General features: G+C 42.2%; 1 protein-coding gene across 1 annotated transcript in view; it reads right to left on the bottom strand.

Moving 5' to 3' along the window:
- CFAP43 (cilia and flagella associated protein 43) overlaps nucleotides 1-24,170 on the bottom strand; it is a 106,358-nt gene that overhangs the window by 11,446 nt on the left and 70,742 nt on the right. The window contains exons 25-34 of the mRNA XM_004701290.2: nucleotides 22,098-22,187; nucleotides 21,770-21,850; nucleotides 21,092-21,217; nucleotides 13,292-13,411; nucleotides 11,998-12,105; nucleotides 8,379-8,465; nucleotides 7,011-7,099; nucleotides 4,606-4,819; nucleotides 2,680-2,792; nucleotides 915-1,074 (exon numbers count right to left, since the gene is read on the bottom strand). Coding sequence (XP_004701347.1) covers nucleotides 915-1,074; nucleotides 2,680-2,792; nucleotides 4,606-4,819; nucleotides 7,011-7,099; nucleotides 8,379-8,465; nucleotides 11,998-12,105; nucleotides 13,292-13,411; nucleotides 21,092-21,217; nucleotides 21,770-21,850; nucleotides 22,098-22,187 — 1,188 coding nt within the window. The remainder of the gene's footprint in view (nucleotides 1-914; nucleotides 1,075-2,679; nucleotides 2,793-4,605; nucleotides 4,820-7,010; nucleotides 7,100-8,378; nucleotides 8,466-11,997; nucleotides 12,106-13,291; nucleotides 13,412-21,091; nucleotides 21,218-21,769; nucleotides 21,851-22,097; nucleotides 22,188-24,170) is intronic.

The raw sequence follows: 24,170 nt of genomic DNA, 5'->3' as shown, positions 1-24,170 counted from the left end.
ACCTTTCAAGTGCGAAGATGGAAAAAAGGAGGAGAAAAGTGGGAAGGACAGGGAGATAGAAGAATGGAAGGAAGAAAAAGAAGGTATCAATCCAGATTTTAAAAAATCAGTAAAATACATTTCACAAAAGATGAATGAAATACTTTCCAGACCAAAAAAGAAGAAAAAAAATCAAAACAAACACAGAAAAGTCGTTAGCAGCAGACCCATGTTTCAAACATGTTAAAGGAAGTTCTTGGACTAAAAAGTATGACACGAATTGGAAACTTGGATCCACACCAAGAAAGAACGATTTCTAGAAATTGTGAAAATGAAGGTAAATAGCAAATAAATGTTCCCTATTTTTTTACTCTAAGAGATAATTGACTACCTACAGCAAAAATTATAGCCAGGCACTGTGAGTCTATTGTATTTGTAAAAGCCAAATGAATGACAGAAACCTATGAGTCAAATCAGAAATCACAGGAGTGTTAAAAAATATTTTGAATGGAAAGAAATCAGAACATCTCAAAAATTGCAGAACACAGTTAAAGGTGTTTAGAGGGAAATTTGTAACTTGAATTGTTTATGTCCCCAAAGAAGCAAACTCTAAAATCAGTGCTCCAAGTTCATCTAAGATTATCATTAGGTGAGTAGATTGAGGCTAACCAAACGATGGAATATTAGATTTAACTCCACGGTCCTATGATCCTAGCCTTCCTGTACCTACTTTAGCTTTATCTGGGGTGCTTTAAACAGGAACCAGGCCTGAGTCTATTTTTAAAGTTCTCTAAGTACTTCTAACATGCAGCTGGAGTTTAAAATCACTGATTTAACTGAATTAAAATGATTTATCATAGAAAGGGAAAAATGATGTAATATACTTAATACAAAAGGCAACGTTACTCTTTTTCTTTCTGAAAATGCATAATTACCCGAATCACAGAATTCAAATCCTCAATTATGTTCTTGTTGATGAGAATTGCATCAGGATATTCCAGAAGTAATTGGAAGTTCTCCAGTTCTACTTGTCCTTGTTTGAGGAGAATTTGGATGGTTAAATTCAACTGGAATTCTACTTTATCTTCCTGTAATCTAAAAATGAAATAGAACTCAAAGCAAGTAGTTAAAATATATTTACATGTCAAGTCTCACCTACTATCTAAGACTATAAAATTCAAAGCTTAATATGGGGAACATCTTCTCAAAGAAGAATTTTTTTTTTTTTCAAAGAAGAATTTTTATAGAAGTATCTACAGTACTTCTTACTGACATGGAATTACCTCCAGTGTGCTCAAAGAATGGTATGTACAGGAATATATTTTATGTTAGGATTAAGAAAAGATTAATATAATTTTAATTATAATAAAATAAATTTAAAAAGAAAACATGTTACCAAAAACATCTACTGCAGTTCTGACATTATTCATTGACTTCAACATTATAGTAACATATAAAGGGACAGGTAGGCCAACAGAGAAGGACAGAGCCTGTTTTCAAAGGACGATCAATATATAAATGTACATTAAACATATATGTGCTTCATCTACATGTTATTTTTATACAGATGAAGCACAGATTAAACATAGTTCTAGGTAACTAATATTTTCCCCTGTAGCCTAGATCTCCAAGTGGCTGCATCCTGATGCTTTGCAAGCATCGGGGTAGTATTTCATACCATGGCTATGCTTGTGGCTGAAGCTGGAAGCAAGAACTTTAAACTCCTTGATGCTCTCCTAAAGATAAACTTATCAGTTGGTCAGGTGTCTACATGGAAACTTCTCAGACATCTGCTTAATTTTGCAGTTTGTATGGCTTGATCCTAAAGCTACTTACCGGCAGAAACTGGCCCTTTGCATTTTTTTAGTGAAATACTTTTATTGGCGTTCTTACATATTACAATCCATCCATCCATCCATCCATTGTGTCAAGCGCATTTACACGTATGCTGCCATCATCATTTTTAAAGCATTTTCTTTCTACTTGAGCCCTTGATATAGGTTCCTCATTTTCCCCTTCCCTCCCCCGCCTGCCCTCCCTCATGAACCCTGGATAAGCTATAGATTACATCATCTTCTGTCCCCCTTCACCCACTTTTCCATTGTTCATCCCCCTGGGAGGGTGTTATATGTTGATCCTTGTGATCAATTCCCCTTTTCTCCCCCCACCTGACCCTTTGCATTTTTATGTGAGAGGAAGAGATAAAAACCAAAGAACTACCAGTTTCCCTGAACTTCTCTGTTTGTAATAATAACAGTGGAACCTATAACAACGTTATAAACATTCTCCCATGTCTTCGGTCACATGTAAACATGTCCTTTCTTTTTTTAAAGCACTACACCAGTGGTTCTCAACCTTTCTATGCCATGACCCTTTCATACAGTTCCTCATGTTGTGGTGACCCCCTAACCATAAAATTATTTTCGTTGCTACATTATCATTGTCATCACATCATCACTGTTATAAATCGGGCGACCCCTGTGAAAGGGTAGTTTGACCCCCAATGCGGTCTTGACCCACACGTTGAGAACCACTGCACTACACTGAACCTGAGCTGGCTAAATTTGGGCCAGCTGTCAACCACTGTCAATCAGATGACAGTTTCTCCTCTTAGGCATTCTCCCCCAGGGACTGCACACGTCTAACTTAGCTCCCCATGTAGATTTGAGCACATGCACGCAAAAGAAAGACTCAAATTACATGACAAGCTCACGGAACACTTTCTCGATGTTCTTCTGCACCTTCTCATCGTCCTCAATTCTCTTCCGGAGAAAAGTCAACATTTCCATTAAACCGGAGCCTTTCTGCTTGACCTGGAGAAACCAAACCACTAACATCTCAGAACCTATGAAGCTTTAGAAATAACTTGTTTAAAGTCTCTTCAGAGAACATAGATCTTTTGACTTGTTTCCCCCCACCCCCTGAGGGCGAAACACCTTAGAAAGTCCACCTTCTAATATTCTAATAAAATGTTGTTAAACTCTTGCTGCTAGGTGGTACAATGTAGCTAAAATCTACTTGGTAAATTTCCTGAATACTTTGAAGATTCTCGAATTTGCTTCTTGGTGGAAAGTACATATGCCAAGGAAATAGAATTTTGCTTACGTCTTCGTTTTAGAATTTGCTCTAATAGCCTTCAGTGAAATGATCAAATCATAGATGCACGAACCAATGTATGCCAGGCTAACATATGTAGCACAGCATTTAGGGAATTTGGAGTGAGTGTGTGTGTAGTTGGGGGAAGCAGGTGGAATGAAGACGCTGCAAATGAGTAGTTCTACTCTGCCCTCGAGGGTCACTATGAAGCCAAATGGACCGGATGCTAGTGGGTCTGCCAGGTAGGGACTGTTCTAAATGAGCATGCAATAAACGCTAACAGCTAACATCACTCTGACAGTTATTTTAGAGAGAAGTAGGGAGGATTTAGTGACCGGAGACAACAAAGACAAGGAGATGAAAAGGGGCAGGTAGGCCAACAGAGAAGGACAGAGCATGTCCCCCCAAAGGGTGGTCAATAAAGAAGCAGTTATTTGTTGCATTGAGTGGAGCACCCGCTCCCACGCCCGCATTCCAGGCGAGTCCCTTCAGAGCTAAATTTTCTGCAGCTTCTTTCAAAACTCATGTGGGTTCTGCTAAATTGTTACCACAATGTGTTCTCACCGATGACTCTGAAAAGTGGCAGAATGGAAAACAACAACAACAAAGGAAAAGATTCTGTTTTCAATTAAATATACTCACAAATATTTGGCCTTTATTACTTAAAAAAACGTTTTTAAGAGCATGTTAGAAAAAACAATAAAGCTTGTTTTGATGAACTAACTTGAATTCTAATGTAGGTAATCAGATGGGTCAGGGAGGAGAAGGAGAGACCCCGTCTACACAGTGCTGTCCAGAAGTACTGGGTCAGGCACAAGTGAGGCACAGATGTAATTTCAAATTTTGTAGTAGCTACATTATAAAAAAGTAAAATGAAACTGGATGAAAGGAACTCTACTAATTTATTTTATTTAATACAATATATCCAAAATAAAGTGGGAGCCCTAGTGGCTTAGTTGCTACTCCTTGGTCTGTGATTCACAAGGCCAGCAGTTCAAAACCACTAGCTGCTCCTTGGGAGAAAGATGGTGTTTTCCACGCCCGTGAAGAGTGACTATCTCAGAAACAGACAGGAGCAGTGCTACTCTGTCCCATGGGGTCACTATGAGTCCGCGTCGGCTCGATGGCAGTGACTTTGGATTTTGGGATCTAAATTAACACCCATTTTGATATGTCATCAATTTAAAAATTGGGACTTTTATCTTTTTTTTTTTTTATACGGTCTAACAACTCTGTATTTGCGTATTTCCCATCTACAGCACATCTCAAATTGGCCACATTTATTCAAGCGCACTGTAACCACCGGGGTGAGTGGTTCCACTTTGGACAGCCTGGTCTATAAGCACCGGCAGGCAGTTACTTAGTCCTCAGTAACAAAATGGTTCATATTTTAGGTTACTATCAGCGCTACTAGTCCCAACGATGGCCCTTGCTGAACAACCTAAATAGTTAGCTTTCTTGGTTACCCTGACCCACTCCCATTTGATATTATGATGCTAAAGAAAATAAAATGAAAGTGTTGTTGCGTACTTTCTGCTCGTTTTCCACTTTTGCTCGTCTCGTGGCACAGAAGTGCTCCCAGACGGAGGCATCCAGGCCTTCCGGCATGTTGCTCACATTGTCCAGTTCCTCCATGGATTTCAGTAGCTGTGTGACAGCATCCTTCGCCAACTTCTCAGCTCCAACCCGCTCCCCGAAAGGGTTGAGGCTGATCGCATCCTGCTGCATTTTCTGTTTGTGAACCCTTTCATGGTGAAACCAGTGAAAGTCAGCCACCTTCCACATGCTCACATAAAGCAACCTTGTTAAGTAAAACGCTTAACGTAGGTAGGACGCATGCTGCATGACACTTGCTCTTGACACTTGGGGGCCTGGTGGGTGGGTTATTCTAAAGGGGAAAACACCTGCTTTGTTCTTTCACCCTCTCTAGCTCCCCAAAGATCGCCTGGGCAGGACTAGAAGCTTAGCAAATTGCCATCACTGGCAGCTTTTGCTGAGTTAGGAAGCATCTTTCCTCCGTGTGTTTTGAGCAGGCAAGAGAAGTGTGGCTGTTCTCTGGTGCTGATGTGCACATTCTCTATTGGTTTATATTTTTGCAAGCAAGTAGCCTAGCATATGTTCAGATGTTTATGAAACCGAAGACATGTTTCTGTCTCTTCTTCCTTTTCTACATTAGTAGATTTGCTTGGTTTTCCTGGGCTATTGGTAGGAAGGAAGAAAAGTACAAGGATGTGCGTTAGACATTATCAATATGCTTTTTGTGAGATTCGTACAGTCACCTCTGGGTCTATAACAGTGGTTTTCAATCTGGGGGTCAAGACCCCTTTGGGGGTCAAACAACCCTTTCACAGGGGTTGCCCAATTCATAACAGTAGCAAAATTACAGTGATGAAGTAGCAATGAAAATAATGTTATGGTTGGGGGGTCACCGCCACTTGAGGAACTGTATTAAGGGGTCGCAGCATGAGGAAGGTTGAGAACCACTGGCCTAGAAAGTGAGGTTGTAAGTCAAGTAATTGGCCCCCAGGTGATGGGGCTGTGATGTGACTCCTCCCATTATAGTCTTAATGACCTTGTTTTATTCTTTACAAAGAAACGTGCTCATGGCTGTTATAACTCACACTCCTTTACAAATAGAAAAACCAGCAACATGAAGCATGTTCCGGGTTCAATTTGTTAGGTTTTCTGTAACCTTCCAATGGCGAGAGAATGAGACGTGAATGAACCGGTCTCTTCGAAAAGAATGAGGCTGCGTGATGTCTAGATGAGGTGTGATTGAACACTGTGTACATATGGATTTAGAATCTTGCAAATCAGTGAAATGGAATTCTGACACTACTCTCAGTATAGATGTCAGATCTACTCGAACTCTTGATAATGGTTATTTTCTACTGTTTGCACTGACATTTGTCAACCGTTCCTTAAACGCGATCACATGCACTGCCTGGCGGAAAGGGCTGAGTGGTCAAATCCCATTGCTTGCTTAATTTCTTATGCTTGGAGCCCAAGGACCAATAAAAAGTCCTGAAAAGTTCTGCAGTAAAGAAACTTGTGTAAAAAAAGGTATTTTTTTGATCTCAGGGCTTCCTCAAACTTATTTTGAGCTGGAAGCCTTTTATGTAAAATTGTAATTCATATCACCAGGGACTGTTAATCTTGGAGAAAGCAGCTTTTAAATCTGCATGTCCCTTATGACTTAAGATGAACTGCTTGCAAGTGTAAAATTGACTTTATAATAGCACTATGCTTATAGAGACATGACTACTTTTAAATAATGAAGGGAAATTATTTTTCCAGTGCCTAGACTTATATCTAAGATAAGATGACCAGATTTTAACACTGGTAAAGCGGGACAAAAGCGGGACACCATTGATAAAACTCATATCCTGGCGAAATAGCAACATGGCAGCCGAAAACCGTATACCCTAGCTTGTCGTGCATTCTTTCCAAAAATCGGGACTTTTAAAAAACTCTGTGGGACGCGGGAAAAATTGTTAAAAATCGGGACTGTCCTGCCAAAAGCGGGACGTCTGGTCACCTTAATCTAAGAAGCCCTGGCAATGTACTGAGTTGTGAACGAGGCTGCTCACCTAATTAGGATGAAAGGTGGGTGATTCACACTCACCAGCTGCTCCTGGGGAGGAAGATGAGGTTATCTGCCTCGATAAACACGTGTAGCTTTGGAAAGCTAAGAAGCACTTCTACTCTGCCTCTGTGGGGTTGCTATAAATCTGAATTGACTCCATGACAGTGAGTTTGGTATCATGGTTTGGTATACTTATACCACAACAAAGATACAGGCATTCACTCAAAAGGGTTGAATTATGATCAAGACACTTGAGCACCACCCCCAAAGGCTGCCTAGTTCTACGCCATTGGGATTCCTCCTTCATTTACTAACTTTTCGGAAGCATGACAGAAAAGAAGAAACAAACCTTGGGCGACGCTTGAAAAGTTTGTAGAGTAAATCCACCTGTTGAATGGGAAGTTCAGAAAACTCCTTTTTAAAGCTGCGGTCCATGACCTAAGGAACAAACACATCATTGCCAGGATCACAACTTGATTCTTAAATCCCTTTATGTATCGACTGTACTTTTCAAAGACTATCCTCACTTTGACTTAAAAATCCATGAAAAATCGATTTAGAAAGTAGACTTGTTAGAGGGTGGCTATTCCCTGTACAAAGGATTCCTCAAGTTTTTTTTTTTCTTTTATAGAAAGTACCTCAGTGTGTTAAAATTTCATCAAGATGTCTAACTGAAGAGGCCTCCCACACTATCCAGAACAATGTTTACTGCACTTTTACAAAGATTCATAAGACAGCGCCATTTTTTCAATATGACTCAACATTCAACAAAAGATTGACAAGGTAACATTTACTCACAAGTATGTAAGGCCTGCTAATCTGGATGTTGTACTCTTTTGCATTCTAGTCTACTCTATCAGAGTCCATTCCAGTGTCATAATGCTGGTGAGGTAGTTAGTTTATTGTGCTAACCTGGCCAATAAACTCATGTGGGGTTAATTGAAGGGTGGAGGGATAAATGACTCAGTGAGCCTCGCCTTTCTTGTTCTCGGGTCTCTAGCTTTGTGATGGTCAGACCAGGGTGCAGCTGCCTTAGCCAGTTCTCTGCTTCAGCTGGCAAGGCTCACTTCCTGCAAGACATCCCCATGGAGAAGCCGCATGGACCTACCCCGATGCAGCCCTGGGTGCTGGAGCACCTGTGTGGAGATCCCTGCCAGCGCTGAGATACTTACACATTCACTGACTTGGCCTTCCTCCTACAGTCGACATCATTGTGTGTTTTCTGAGATGGAGGAGGACTTTGTGGATTGATGTTGGACATATGGGTTTAATGTTGGACTTGTGGGCTTGGGCAGCACTGGGTTGAGAGGTTTTCTTGATTGCACTTACCCTATATATAAAATACTCTCTTATACATACGAGTTTCTGTGGATTTGTTTCTATAATGTACCCAGACTAACATGGCTGGCCTAAATTGATTTCATGGCCCACTAAGGATCTATAATCACAATTTTGAAAAACCCTGAAGTTTAGGTGAGTCCCTTCTCCCACTTTTTTTTTCTTTGATACAAGAGAAACCTCAAACTGTAGAAGTTTACAAAAATTCCTTTTACACACTGATTTTCAGAAACACACTCTAGTATGGCATGGGATTTACCCATAACTATAGGAGAAAAGAAAATCTGTGGAAAGTAAATTCTGTTATCTTTGAATTTTCCTGGAATCTAGGCAGCACAAACACAACTGTATTGGGGGAGAGGGTGGGACAATGACTCACTTTGTCTTCTGCCACTAAGTTGTCATAGTTCTCCTTGTACATATCAAGGTCTTCCTTGGCATTTTGGATAGCCTTTGATGTCTGGATCTACAATAACATCAGGAACAGTAGATTTTGTTTAGGATAGACAAAAGCTTTGGAATTGGAGAGCTGCCAAAAAGAACAAGGATGTTCCTAGCGCAAGATAATATATCTTATCAAATCCACTACCTGTAACATTTTATATAAGAAAGTAAACCAATTGGAGACTGAAAGAACCAACATCCAGACACCTGTTTCTAGGTGTAAAATCTCTAGAAACAAACATATGTGGCTGTGTGTCGCTGGAGCATGCTACCTTCATGGAAGGGCAATATGGGGCGATGAAAACACACAGGATTAGGAGTCACCTGGATCCTGGAGTATGGGACCTGTGTGGTACATTCACATAGACTGTATCTATCAACAGACAATAGCCAGACCAGATATGACAATAGGTCTCTGTAACTACATATTTGGGAAGCCAAATCATGACCTCCAAAGCATTCAGCCTTAAACAATCAGGGCTGAGTCAATAAAGGTCAGCTTCCTTAATTTTTGTCCCTGTTTCTGACTCATTATCCACCAGAGCAAGTTAAACATGCTTTCTGAACCAATCGTACGGGCATACTGCTTCTGGATGGCCTGTCTTTCCCATCCCAAGAAGCACCAAGTGGGTGTGCCTGTCCACTATAAAGTTTCTCATTTTCCTTGGTGGCCTTTGGTCTCTGCCACAGGTCAAATGACAGTGGCTGCCTCCTTCGATAGGTAGCATGTTCTGGATAAATAACCTCTGTTGATTCTCATCTGGATGGTCTTTGTCTACGTATTTCCAGTTGCAGTCCCTGAACTGTTCACGTCTAGTGGGTGGTTTGGGAACATCACCCATCGTGTACAACCCATTCGTCTCTTCACCTTTGAAGGACACCGCACATTCGGCATGGTGGTTATGAGTAGGATTGTGTTTAGAGTAGGCTTTGCATGTACTTGGTAAAGGACTCTTTAAAAGAGTCCAAACCTTGTCTCCAAGTCAGTTTAAACTTACAATATCCCTATAGTGCAGAGTAGATGTAACCACTGTGCCAGCAAGGTCCTAACAGACTCTAATTCTCATATCATACAACTCAATAGTTCAGTCAGATTAAGAAGACTTGTGCAGTCATCACCACAATCAGTTTTAGAGCATATTCTTCTTTCTTGTACTCAGTGTTATTAGCTCTCCATCTACCCCCAACCTCTCCTGCCGTACCCCCATTAATACAGTTACTGTCTCTATGGATACAGAAACCATTAATATAGTTATTGTCTCTATAGATTTACCTGTCCTGGATTTCATATACAGAACACATACAACATAACAAGAAGACTAACAACAAAGCCAAAGGAAAACAGAGAAAAGCCTCAACTGAAAAGCAAGCACGTCATATTAATAAGTAGAACAATTTTAAAATGGGTCAAAAGGAAGATTAAATGATAAGGTGTTAAATTTTAACCTAACTGCATCCGTGATAATCTACTTTCCACTGCACTCTGCATAAAGCGAGGCTACTCACATCTCTGGTCTAGGGTCAGAGGGGAGTGACTGGATGCTTGATACACATGTACTTCTCTTTCACTCTTTAATTAAAAAACCAGGGAGATCAAATGATATTATATTGTACACATTCACTGACTTGGCCTTCCTCCTGCAGTCGACATCATTGTGTGTTTTGTGAGATGGAGGAGGACTTTGTGGATTGGTGTTGGACCTATGGGTTAATGTTGGACTTGTGGGCTTAGGCATATCATACATCTGCCAGATCAACTTCACAATGCTCTGTGTCTGATATCACATCCCTCACCTGTAGGCAGATGGGATTCACCACAGCTTAATCCATGTGTGGATTCTGCAGATGGATTTTAGGCATCCACTGTCATCCAGAGCCTTCTGAAACCCAGATGATCATAATTTAAGCTCTGATATCATTCCCTCCTTTGGATATGGATTGTATTATTTATAATCCTTGGTTCACATAGTCTGATGTGTTTCTTCCCTGTGGACTTAGTTGACGTCTCATTTCGATGACTGCTTGTTTGAAGACAAGCCTTTAAGACCCCAGATGCTGTTCTGTCTGATAGCTAAAACCATCTAGTTTCCTCATCATATTTCTAACAGGCTCTTAGCCAAGATTAAGTGCCTATGTCATAGTGGATATACTAATTCGTGTATTTGCAATGTTGAAGTAATATTATAGGGCAAATATTATTTATTCATTGCCTCTAATGATTCATATATTTCATACCTATATTAGGACAGGATTTTTCCGAATAAGGTTGTGTTTTTCATTCTATAAGCTAATCTATTCACTACTCTTGCTTATATGTTTAGTAAAACTTAGGATGCCAAATGGTCCACAGGGGACAACGTTCCCTAAATAAGAGTTTGGAAATAGTTTAAAAGGTTATATATATTGTCCAAGATAGCAGATTCAGTCAGGGGTTAAAAACCAGTGATTTTAACCATGAAGCTATGTGGCGGCCCTTTTGGTGCATTGGGCTAAGTGTTGGGCTACTAATCACAAGGTCAGTGGTTCAAACCTACCAGCTGCTGTGTGGGACACAGATAGGGCTGTTTGCGTACAGTCGTGAAACCCTTATACAGGGTCACTATGAGTTGGAATCGGCTTGATGGCAGTAGTTTGCTACTGTTGTTTCCCCTTATATCATAGGAAAGTTACATGCTTTTCTATGATTGTAGAAATAAAACATATATTGCCAATTTAACATTTTTTCACATGCAAAATTTCATGAAATCAATTGACATTAGTCATGCTAGGCAACCATAGCTAGGATCCATTACCAAATTCCCGTCACTGGTGACATGGGTCTCTTGAATAAATAATTGGGACTGAAGAATTACATAACTTTATCAGTGGATTGGAATAGATGCTTTCTCCTGGCCCTGTAGCAAAAGCCCAAGGAATATGAAGGGCTTAGTAGAAAGGGTTGAAGGCAGGAACGGCCAAGGACAAATGAGGTCCTGATAAATAAGTGTGAGGTAGTTTATTGTGCCAACCTGGCCGATAAATAAATACATGTGGGGTTAATTGAAAGGCGGAGGGATAAATGGCTCAGTGAACCTCGCCGTTCTAGTTCTCGGGTCTTTTGCTTTCTGATGATCTGACCAGAGTGCAGCTGCCTTAGCCAGTTCCCTGCTTTAACTGGCAAGGCTTACTTCCTGCAAGACATCCCCAAGGAGAAGCCACATGGACCTACCCTGATGTAGCCCTGGAATGCTGGAGCAGCTGTGTGGAGACCACTGCCAGCGCTGAGATGTTTACACATTCACTGACTCGGCTTTCCTCCTGTAGTTGGCATCATTGCATCTGTTTTGTGAGATGGAGGAGGACTTTGTGGGTTGGCGTTGGACATATGGGTTAATGTTGGACTTGTGGGCTTGGGCAGCACTGGGTTGGGATGTTTTCTTGATGTGTCCTTCACCTTTATATGAAACTCTCTTATACATGAGTTTCTGTGGATTTGTTTCTCGAAAGTACCCAGACTATCACAAAGGGCCACATCTGTCAGAGCAGGCTTGTGCACAGGTGTGTCAGATACTAACTTTCTGCTGCTGCTGCCTTGTAAGGTAGTTGTTGAGACACAGTTCTCTGGAGCTTAATTCTTCATCCAAGAGTAAAGAGAAAAGAAGATTATTTATTTTCAATTCCTCCTATAGGCATATAGTGAAAAAAGGAAAAAGAGAGTGAGATCAATAATCCTGAGAAAGGGATTTTCTATTGAGAGCTAGATACTTGGCATGCATAAAAATGTCTATGGCATACAAGTAAAAACTTCTTTCAGAGCAGCGGTTCTCAACCTGTGGGTCGCGACCCCCTTGGGGGTAGAACGGTCCTTCCACAGGGGTCGCCTGATTCATAACAGTAGCAAAATGACAGTTATGAAGTAGCAACGAAAATAATTATATGGTTGGGGGGTCACAACCACATGAACTGTATTCAGGGTCGCAGCCTTAGGAAGGTTGAGAACCACTGTTTTAGAGGAAAAGAATGTTATACAGTTAGATATTATACCTTTTCATTGTAAAAACAGAAAGATCAATAAAACATATGTGTGAGTTATTATGAATGTGAACGCCCTTCTAACCACCACCTGATGAAGCTTGCTGCTAGCGAAAAGGCCTTCTTTTGAGCCCATCTGCGTCCCAACTCCAATAGGAAACACTACCCCGAGTTATATGACTCCCCGTGTTTCTCTATTGCTTTATCTCCAGCCATCGTGGTCTAACTTGTTTCTTGAAAACCCTTGGTCATATTTTTTTAGGGCATTTCTCACCTGCAGGTCCCCCTTCACTTCCTTTCTTTTCCTCATCATATATCAACAGTTAGTCACAGCTTGTTTCCCCAGCCTAGGCTTCAATGGCTCTGTACTCTCTGGGCTCTATACTTTCCTGAAAATCGGCAGCTGGGTCCAGAGATCTGCTCACACCCATGCTTACTCCTTGTAGGAAGACCATGGGGCTGGGGGTGGGGGGTGGGATGGGCAGGCACAAATGCCTGGCTGTCTTTCTTTTCAGTATGCAGCTCTATGAGTCCACCAAGAGGGCTAAGTGGTGATAGGCTATGATTCCTTTGGGACTTGGTAGCTGAAGTCGTGAAGGGTGAGTAGATGGGAGCTAGGAGGCAAGGAAGGGGCACAGGCGGGAGAAAGGGGAGCACCAAGTTTGCTTGAGGGACAGAAAGGGGGGAGGGCAGGGAGGATGGCACCAGAGAAGCCACAGTCCAGAGAACCCAGAGCCACTGAAATGGACGCGTGTCAGGCTTTATCCAAAGGACCACGGAAGGCCTCTGGAGACACCTTAAAAGAAGCAGCCCTAATAAGCAGAGCTCTGGATGTACCTGGTTGACGACCATCTCAGCCTTCACTCTCCTTTCAAAGAGCCTTTTCAAATGCTCGTCGAAGGCCTGTGTGGTTTCTAGAATGTTGTTTTGCAGTTTCTTCATTTCTGCTTCTAAGGACTGGAAGGAAGTCAGTAGGAAGGTTAATGCTCAAGCCTGTCAAATTCCCCCTTCCAAGCTAGATGGCCGCTTGTTTATCGTCAAGCCTGTAAGACCCTAGATGCTGTATCTGTTGATGGTCGGGTACCATCAACTTTCTTCACCACATTTGCTTATGCACCCATTTGTCTTCAGCGATCGTGTTGGGAAGGTGAGCATCATGGAATGCCAGTTTAATAGAACAAAGTATTCTTACATTGAGGGAGTAATTGAGTAGAGGCCCAATGTCCATTTGCTACCTTAATATTAAGCCTATAAATATATGTCCATAGATCTATTTCCCTATCATCATATATAAATATACTTACATATGTACATGCCTGCATATAGACCACTATAAATGCCCTTTGCCTCCTAGTTCTTTCCTCTATTTCAAAGGCCTTTATCCCAAAGAGCAGTGGCTGGTTTTAAACTGCTTGCCTTTGGGTTAGCAGCCTGACGTATAACATCTACACCACCAGGGCTTCCTTATGTCATGGTCGTTCCATCCGGGTCTCTGTGAGTCCCACCAAATGACTTAGGGGGACCATGCAAATAAGGTGTGTGAAACATTACTAGAAGGGACTGGTCAGGTTTAGTTGCGATTTCCCTGCGTATAAGGAGCCATCTCAGAAGCAGGAATAGTGAGAATTCCCGAGACCTTCCTCCTAGAAGAAGAGCCACTAGTGCAGTGGTTCTCAACCTTCCTAATGCTGCAACCCTTTAATACAGTTCCTCATGTTGTGATGACCCCGTATGTGGGCATATCTGCATGTCGGTGGACCCACCTGGAGACAGATGGAGGAGCGGTGTCTCGGTTCCTAAGACCATCGGAAATACGGTCTTAGACAACCCCTGTGGAAGGATCATTCAACCCCCAAAGGGGTAACGACCCCCAGGTTGAGAACTGCTGCACTAGTGGAATGTATTCGCAATCCCTCCCTTCCTGAAGTTGCAGAAGCAGGTGAGGCCATGCCTCCGGCAGAGGCCAGGGGCCCACAAGGCAGGGGAGAGAAACTATGAGACTGTGAGGCAGGCAGGCAGGCTTCCTGCCCTGTAGGACCATGTGGCTGAAAGACTGAAGACAAGAAATAGACTTGGGTGCAGGCTGAGGAAAGGCACTGCTGAGGACCAAAGACTGTATCCTTAATGTTTTATGATCCTGGCTTGTGGTAACCTGTTGATTTCCCTAATAAACTCTCAAGCCAAACTTACTGTCATTCAGTCCATTTTGACTCCTCATGACCCCATAGGACAAGGCAGACCTGCCCCTGTGCGATTCTGAGACTTTAAATCTGTACAGGAGTAGACAGACTCACCTTTCTCCCGCAGAGAGGTTGCTGGGTTCCAACCCTTGACCTTGTAGTTTGCAACCCTATGCGTATCCCACTATGACACCAGGGCTCATAAACCTCCAAAATCATTGGGTCGCATGTGACTATTGCAACAGATCAAACCCAGCTATAGCGTGCAGAGGAGAGGCATGTCTGACCTGCCTTGTGGCAATCGGCCTTGGGCTGGTCTTGTAGATGTGCCCTCTCCCTTGTGTGGTCTAAGGAAATCCGATGTGGCCTCTGCCTTTTAGCAGATGCCATTAAGTCAGATCCGACGCATAGCAGCCCTGTGAACAGCAGAAGGAAACAGTCCTGGGCCCTACTCACCATCAGCCACTGTGACCCTGCACTTCATCAGTCACGATGTCTTTCTCCAGGAACTGGTCCTTCCTGATGACATGCCCAAATATGTGAGACACAGCCTTCCTTGTTCCTTGTTCGGTTTTCTCATGCATAGGAGGTGACTGACGATCGCATGGTGTGGGACAGGTACACTTAGTCTTCAAAATGACATAATTATACTCTATAGAGGTCCTTTACAGGATATCAACCCAAGGTAATATATTGTTTGATTTCATGACTGCTATTTCTATGAAATTGGTTATGGGTCGAAGTAAAATAAATTCCTTGAACTCTTTGATTTTTTTACATGATAATGCTAATTGATCCAGCTTGTGAGGGTTGTTGTTTTCTTCATGTGGAGACGGCATTTTTTCTCTTCATCTGTAAGTGCTTTATGGCCTCTTGACTTTCAACAAGCAAGGTGGTGTCCTGTACACGATGTAAATGGATGTCCCTCCAATCCTGATACTGAGTTCTCCTTCACATAGTCTAGCTCCTTGGAGATATTACTCGGCCATAAAGATTAAGCAAGTCTGGGGAAATGATACAATCTGGATCTACACTTTTCCTGATTTTAAGTCGTGCAGTCTCCCTGTTCTGGTTGAACAACGGCCTTGTGGTCTTTACACAAGTCTCACAAGAGCACAATGAAGTATTCTTGAATTCCCATTCTTTGTAACTTTATCCATCTTGGATATGAACCACACAGTTGAATGGATACCTTTACACATCCCATGAAAAAGAGGCACGCATCTTTCTGGTATTCTCTGCTTCTTGTCAAGATGCATCTGGGAACACCACCGACTCTTTCTGAATCTGGCTTGGATTTCTGGCAGATCCCTGTCAATGTACTACTGCAACCATTTTTTTTGAATTATGCTTAGCAAAATTTTATTGGCATCTAATATTAATCAAATTGTTTGATACTTTCTGCATTCTGTTGGATCACTTTTCATATAATGGGCACAAATATGGATCTTGTCCTCAAACAAATCTACTTTAAGTGCCCAGTGTGTTTGTGAGGTGAGAATGCCACTTTTCTTCAAATATCCCCAGGGTAATCTAATTTTGCCGAATGATGCTGCGAAGTGGGGAAATAGAGAAGAAGAGAGATGAGCAGCCAAGAAGGGAGCAAGCATGGATACTGCCCAAATCCAGTCCGCCAAGAGTTTCTACCAGCCCTGGTAGGGGGTGGGGTGGAGAAAGGGCCCCTAATTTAAGTGTAGATTGTCTTTGCTGACTAGTACCTGTAAGCTCCTGTGACTAGAGGTTCTATCTTTTAGGTTATGAATCTCTAGTTCCTAGGAAAGTCCCTGGCACAGAATAGGCATGATTAAATTAATTCATTTATTCAACAAATATTTTTTGCATGCTCATTATGAGTCAAACATAGTTACAAAACAGAGGAATATAACAAATTAAGTTTCAGCCCTGGTGTTACATTTTAGGAAGGAAGATAGACAATAAATGAATAAACGAAAACACAGTAACGGAAGGTGAGGTAAATGGAGCATGGCATGGAGTCCCCCAATAGGTGGCAACTGAGCAGAGTGGGGAGGTCAGGGTATGCTGGACAAAGAAGATAGATCGCATGTACCAAGGTCCTAGCTGGGTCTCCTGGGAACACCAAGGAGGTCAGGGAGCTGGAACAGTCACTGTGGAAGACAGTGACGGGCCAAAAGCAGGTGGGATACCAGGATCAGAGTAAAGGTGGAAGAAGAGAGAATCATGCAATAAGGCCGAGTGAACGATGATGGTAGCTAGGCACAGTCTTAAGTGGTACTGCTTTTGGCAAAGGTGAGAGAAGGAACTTGGAAGAAGGAGGTGCCCCTTGAAGACTTGATGGGGCCGGGAAAGAGAGAAGAAAAGGTAGAAATTAGTAATCCCACAGAAACAAAAGAAAACCACAAAAATCATGAGATACAGCAACTCCATCCCCTTCAAATAAGAACACCATTGCTTAAAGAATCTAACTCTGTATCATATTGATGATGTTGTCCACATAGGAAAAGAATTAGTCCAAATAACTTTTGAACATTATATGCTATTAGTACACCCCTGGTGAGATATATTCTAAGGATAAAAACAAGGAGTGTGAAAAAATCTTAATTGACTTAATAAAGGTGTAGATGCGATTGGTGTTCAGAAACTCATGAACCCTAGGCAGGCCTAGTGTCCATATTTGGATTTCTAAATATGAAACCCCAATAAGAGGACTTGGGGATCTTTAGAAAACTGACCAGTTTTAGACAAATGACTGGGGAAGTACAATGTCTTCCCAGAACATTTTATTGTCTTAGAAGGATTAAAAATGCTCAAAAATTGATGGGGTACATAAAAAGATGCAGAGGACAACTTAAAGCAGCACTGAACATCAAAAACAATAATAAAAGAAATGGATTAAAATAATTATGTTAAAAAAAAGTCTTTTTAAAAGTATGAGCCCCCATGGATTAAGCCTCTTGAATTCCCTCTGACCATAGTCCAGGGAGGTGACTATCTTTGCTGCCAGACAGAGCACATTGTAAAGTCGATTAGGGCAGATGTAGTTAGTTTACAATGTAACACTCTCTCATTTGGTCTCCCATTTGACCTATTGAAAGTTGTTTCAGGTTTTAATGTGTTCTGTTTTCTTTGTGATGAGGGTTTCCTTTGTTTTGTCATTGTTGCTTTTGTTTGTGGAGTTTTTGTGTGTGTGTTTTGTATTATTTTAGATATATGTAATCCAGGAGAAGTAAATCTATAGAAACAATAACTGGATTAATCATTGCCCGGGGACACAGCAGGTGGGTGGGGAGAAATGGGGAGCTAATAACGAGGATGAGAAAGAAAATGTTCTGAAATTGATTGTGGTGATGATTGCACAACTCTTCTTAACATGATGGGTCTGCTAAATGGTGTGACGTGAATTATTTGCCAACAAAACTATTTTTTTAAAGTATGGGCCTGAGGTGGCACAAGGATAACAAAGCTCTTCTGAACACGAATACCAACTAATGTCCGTCACTGTCACTTGCCATGGATTCGGTTAAAACCCATAGCGACTCTCTGCACCACAGAACACAACACTGCTCTACCTGCGCCACCCTCACAATCTGTTCCTATGTGCCAGCCCATTGTTGCAGGCACCTTGTTAGTCCATCTCCTCAACGGCCTTCCTCTCACTCATTGGCCCACTACTTTACCAAGCATGATGTCCTTCTCCAGGGACAGGTCTCTCCTGACAACATGTCCCAAATATGGAAGACCAAGTCTGCCCATCTGTGGCAGTTACATAATCTCCTGTCAACTTGAACAAAGGGGTAGAGTCTAACAGGTCAATCAGGTCATAGCCAATGAGGCCTTTGTGGGGGCATGCCCTTCTCCTGAGGATTCTGGGAACTCCTGTCTTCCTCCCTAGAGGCGGGATACACACACTTTCTCTCTCCTTGACATTCCTGTTGACAAGCCACATGGAGCCATGCTGATGACAGCCAATGCCTTGGAGCTGGAGGAGCCACGTGGAGACCCACACCAGTGCTGAGATGCTTCCACCCCCGCCCCACTGGCCTGTGATCTTCCTGCTGTTGGCATCATTGCATGTGTTGCATGAGTCTGAAGAGGAATTTATAGACTGGTATCGGACATATGGGCTAATTTTGGATTTATGGACTTGATCTGGACTGGGACATTTTCTTAATATACAATTACTCTTTTATATGAAGCTCTTTGTTTAGTCAACCCAGACTAACACACCCTCCCTGTCTCTAAGGAGCGCTCTGGTTGTACTTCTTTCAACACAGGTCCGTTTGTCCTTTTGGTAGTCGGTGGTACTTTCAATACTCCACCAGCACTGAAATTCAAATGCATCGATTTTTCTTGGGTTTTCCTTACTCAACGTCAAACTTTCACATGCACATGAGGTAGTTGAAAATACTATGGCTTGGGTCAGGCATACCTTACTCCTCAAAGTAATCTCTCTGCATTTCAACACTCCCGAGAGGTCTTGTGCAACAGATTTGCCCAGTGCAACATGTCTTTTGGTTTCTTGACACCTGCTTCCATGAGCATTGATTGTGGATCCAAGCAAAACAAAATCCTTAATACCTTCTATCTTTTCTCCATTTATCATGATATTACTTATTGGTTCAGTTGTGAGGATTTTAGTCTTCTTTCATTGACATGTAGTCCATTCCGAAGGCTGCAATCCTTGATCTTCATCAGCAAATGCTTCAAGTCCTCCTCACTTTCAGCAAGCAAGGTTGTGTCATCTGCATACCACAGATTATTCATAAGCCTTCCTTCAATCCTGATGCTTCACTCTTCATCTAATCCAGCTTCTCTGATTATTCGTTCAGTATGCAGATTGAGTTAGTGTGGTAAGAGGATACAACCCTGTCACACACCTTGCCTGATTTTAAGCCATGCAGTACTCTTTTGTTCTGTTTGCACAACTGCTTCTCGATCCATGTTCAGGTCCTGCATGAGCATGAGGAAGTGGGCTGGGATTGCCATTCCTCCCAAGGCTACCCATAGTTTGTTATGATCCATACAGTCAAATGCCTTTGCATAGTAAATAAAATACAACTAAACATCTTTCTGGTATTCTCTGCTTTTAGCCAAGATCCATCTGACCTCAGCTATGATATCCTTTGTTCCAGGCTGGGACCTTTGGCGGCTCCCTGTCAATGAACTGCTGCAACTGTTGTTGGATGATCTGCAAAATTTTAATGGCATGTCATAATAATGATATTGTCAGATAATTTGAGCATTCTATTGAGTCACCTTTGTTTGGAATGAGTACAAATATGGATCTCTTCCAGTCAGTTGACCACTTAAGGAGCTGTCTTCCAAATTTCTGGGCATGGACTTGTAATTCTTCCAGTGATTTATCAGTTTGTTGAAGCATTTCAGTGGGTACTCCATCTACTCCTGAAGCCATTTTTGGGTATTGCCTGTAATCCAGCTTGTACTTCTTCCTTCAGTACCACTGGTTCTTGTTCCTATGCCACTTCCTCAAATGGCGGGATGTTAACTAGTTCTTTTTGGTACAGTTACTCTGTGTATTCTACCAACAAATTGATGAAAAATAAGTGATAGCCGCTGGAAAAGCACCATTTTTCAGTCACCAAAGTAATCATTGATTCAGGCATGGATCATCGGTGATGTTAAAACACTGGGTGAATAGAAGAGTCACACAGTTTCAAGATGTTACTTCATCAATTATCTATTTAAATATGAAGAAATGTGGAGAACATCAGCTTACAAGTGATCAAGCTTAAATCACCAGCCAAGGGGCCAGCAGAAATCAGGTGCTTCCTGGTGTGATACCCTGAAAGGCCACAGCATCACCTGGGCAGCACTGCTATCAAAATCATTCTACTGGAATTTAGGGACATTCTCAAAACAACTGGCCTAGTTACAAAACTATCAGTGCCATGGAAGACTCCCATTAAGTCCTGAAATGGTTCTAGATTCGAGAAGACTAAAACGGCATGAAAATTAAAGGCAGTTGATTTGATTTTTGGAATTAAAAAAAATCCATGAAGGATATTATTGAGAAAATGGGGGTAAATTTGAGTATGGAATGAGCGAAGGATCAACCAAAATGTAATAAGATGGGAAATGTTTATATCAATAAAAATCATATTCCCCACCCCCCAAAAGAGCCCCATTGTTGGGCTGCTCATGTCAAGGTTTGCGGTTCAAATACACCAAAGCCTCCCTGGGAGAAAGATGAGGCTGTCTGCTCTCATAAAGATGGGCAAAGTCTCAGAAACCCGTGTAGGATCGCCATGAGTCAGAATTGACTTGATGACAGTGTTTTTTTTAATATGTTCTTTTTGTTTTAAATTGTTCAAAATCTTTATATTTATCTCTATCCAGTTGCCCCAAAACACTATTCTATGTTTTTCTTGAGAATTCTAGCTGATAAACTATCCTAATAAAGATACTGGGTGTATTGATCCAGATATGGTAGGCTATAGTAATCTGTTGTTCTTCTGACCTTTCTATACTTGTCTCTTTCTTCATTTAGTTCCTTGACTTTTTTCTCATATTCTTTGAATTGTTTCCTTTCCTCTTCCGACCACATGGCATCAGGCTTGACCATGAAAGCAGGTTGAGGAATTACCTGAAGACACAAAGGAAAGGTTAGGTTTCAGTTTTCACCTAAATGTGAAAAAACAGTAAAAACTCAGAATTAGCATTACTGCCCAAAAGAGTCCTTTAAAAGAGTATAGTTCTTTACCTCTGACTTGACACTTTGACCCCAAACTATGCAAAAGTGTTTCTTTGTGACTCTGGAGGTAGATGTACCCCAGCCTTTCGGTGATTGACTTAGGTGTTTCTACCTTGGTAGCTGAAAGTAGACCTGAGTTCCAGAAACACCTATATCAGGTGTCAAAACAAACATTAATTGATGTAGGCAGAGAATTATAGGTACAGCATCGTCTCTGCCTTCTGTAGAGATCAAATACCTACTGTGGTTAGTTGGTTTTTACATGGGAAGTTTCAAAGTCCTTTTACTCACCTCACACGCTAAGTGTATAAGGTACTAAGAGGCTGTGTAAAACTTGTTGAAGTAAAGGATCTAAAACTCAAGTTGTGTGGGGCATAAAACGGTGCCGTTTAAGTAACTCTCTCACCCCATTCTGTCTCCTGAAAGGATGGCCAGAAATCTTACCATCTTCAAGATATCTTCCTTCTTGACTTCCAGAACACCTCCCATCATGTCCATCAGGGCCCGCTGTCTCATGTCAGAGGCCTAGGAGAGAGCCAGGGTGAGAGAGAGTAGCCAGGACAGAGGTCTGATACTCTTTGAGTGGGACTAGGGAAGGCGACACACTCATGTGAGAACAACTATACGTAGGATTGGGATAGTGTGAGCACTGGAGTGGAGTGGAGAGGAGAGGGAAGTCTACGAAGAGCCAAGGGTCCACAATGGAGGACAAGTCCACAAGTATGAATTAACCTAGGAAGGTCTTCAGTGTTGTTTGATCAACCTGGCATACCTGAAAGGCAAACAATTTCTCCATCTTGTGTGTCAAAATAAGTTCTTCTCTGACTTTTTGCCATGGCCTTACGTATTTTCTAGCTTTAATCTGAAAGAGACAATATCATTTTCTGCTATTATTCTCATAAAACTCAAGGTAAACTTCCTTGCACACACTGGGAGAAGGTTGGACGAGAGTAAGGAGATTCAAAGAACTCTGCCGATTTCGCAACCCACTTCCGAGGTCCGAATGGACCCAAACCAAACTCACTGCCATCGTGTGGTTCCAGCTCATACCGATCCTATTTCAGAGACTGTCACTCCCCGAGACTAGAGGGCCCCGTTGGTTAGCAGCCCAGTCCACCAACCCACGACGCCACCAGGGCTCCCGGATGAGGTTGGAAAATAGAGCTGTGCTTCTCTCTTTGCTCTCAAAGCTTGTCTGTCACTGAGGACCATTGCCGAGGGCCCAATTTAGACTAAGGGAGAGGGGGAGTTTAAACCAAGCATCCTTGAAGCCACGTCTCAGGGGATGGGGCTTCTTAGATGTCAGGAGCTGGGAGCATTCAATGATTTGTGAGAACACAAATGTGGCCAGAACAAAACTGGTGGGGAGAGAGGCTGGAACAGCAGGGGCTGGGGTTGGGGATGGGATGAGGGGGGTGGGCTGGAGAGAGCGGGGACAGTCAGGGAAAGGCTTGTGGGTTTTCTCATAAGTGATAGGAATAGCTACTGTAGGGATTTAAGCAGGGAAATGACATAGTAAGTTGTGCCTTCGAACAAGATCACTCTCCTGAATGCAGAATGACTGTCCCAGAGAAGAAGTCATTGTGGCGGGGTCAACCAGGCGCCTAAGAACTCATGGAGAAGAACAACACCCTCTTAGGAGGGCAGGTGGAGCACCTTGCTATCACGTGTCACCACTCTCAGGTCACATGACAAGAGTCTGGGTCAAGGAAAAGCAACCTGCTTTAAAGCAGGTGGAGTGGGGTGGAGAGGTTGGGAAGATGAATGTTGCAGCATGGCAGCCAGCCAGGACTCAACCCCAGCTGGTTCCCTCCCTACGCGCAGCTTTGTTATCATGGTCAGGCCACTCGACTTCTCCTGTTTCCTCAGATGGGCAATGGAGGCAACATTAATATCTGCCTTGTACAACGTCCTCACGGTAAATTAGTGTTAATATCTTTAGGGCCTTAAAATGGTACCTGGCATCTACTAGAAGCAACGTGCCTTTTCAGCACTGCTATTACCACTTGTTCCAAAATAATCCAGTTGGTTCCACGTGAGCAGGAGGTTTGCTTTGAGCAGTTCTTACAAGATTTATTTATTTATTTATTATTTTATTCATTTTATTGGGAGCTTTTACAGATATAACAATCCATAATTCAATTAGATTAAGCATAATTGTACAATTGCTGCCACCATCGGTTTCAAAACATTTTCTTTCTTCTTGAAGCCTTTGATATCAGCCGCCCTTTATCCCCTCCCTCTCCTCCCCTACGACCCAGGAAACCTTTTATTATATTATATATTATTATTATTTTTTAGGGTATAGGAAGAAGGGGGAAGGAGGTAAAGGGGAACTGATAGCAATGATGTCTGTCTAACCCCACGTGAGGGGAACGAAGAACAGAATTGTAGGTGAACAGATATATTGAATGGTGTAAGATAAGGCAAAAAAAGAATTTTTATTTTTAAAAAATGAAATAGGCATACGGTCAGATTCAAACTGTGTTCCTTTCCTCCCTCCACTATCATGATCCCAATTCTACCTTACAAATCTGGCTAGACCCGAGGATGTACACTGGTACAGATAGGAACTGGGAATACAGGACAGATGATCCTTTCAGGACCAGTGGTGAGAGTGGTGATGCCGGGAGGGTGGAGGGAGAGTGAGGTACAGATTACAAGGATCTACATATAACCTCCTCCCTGGGGGATGGACAACAGAAAAGTGGGTAAAGAGAGACGTCGAACAGTGCAAGATATGACAAAATAATAATGGTTTATAAATTATCAAGGGTTCATGAGGGAGGGAGGGGGGAAATGGGGAGCTGATACCAATGGCTCAAGTAGAAAGCAATTGTTTTGA

The sequence above is a fragment of the Echinops telfairi genome, unplaced genomic scaffold, assembly GCF_000313985.2.
Source record: "Echinops telfairi isolate 266 unplaced genomic scaffold, ASM31398v2 ScPeMD7_70;HRSCAF=299, whole genome shotgun sequence".
NCBI lineage: Eukaryota > Metazoa > Chordata > Mammalia > Afrosoricida > Tenrecidae > Echinops > Echinops telfairi.
Note: the sequence above shows the minus strand (reverse complement) of the source record. Positions and strands in the feature narration are given on the sequence as shown.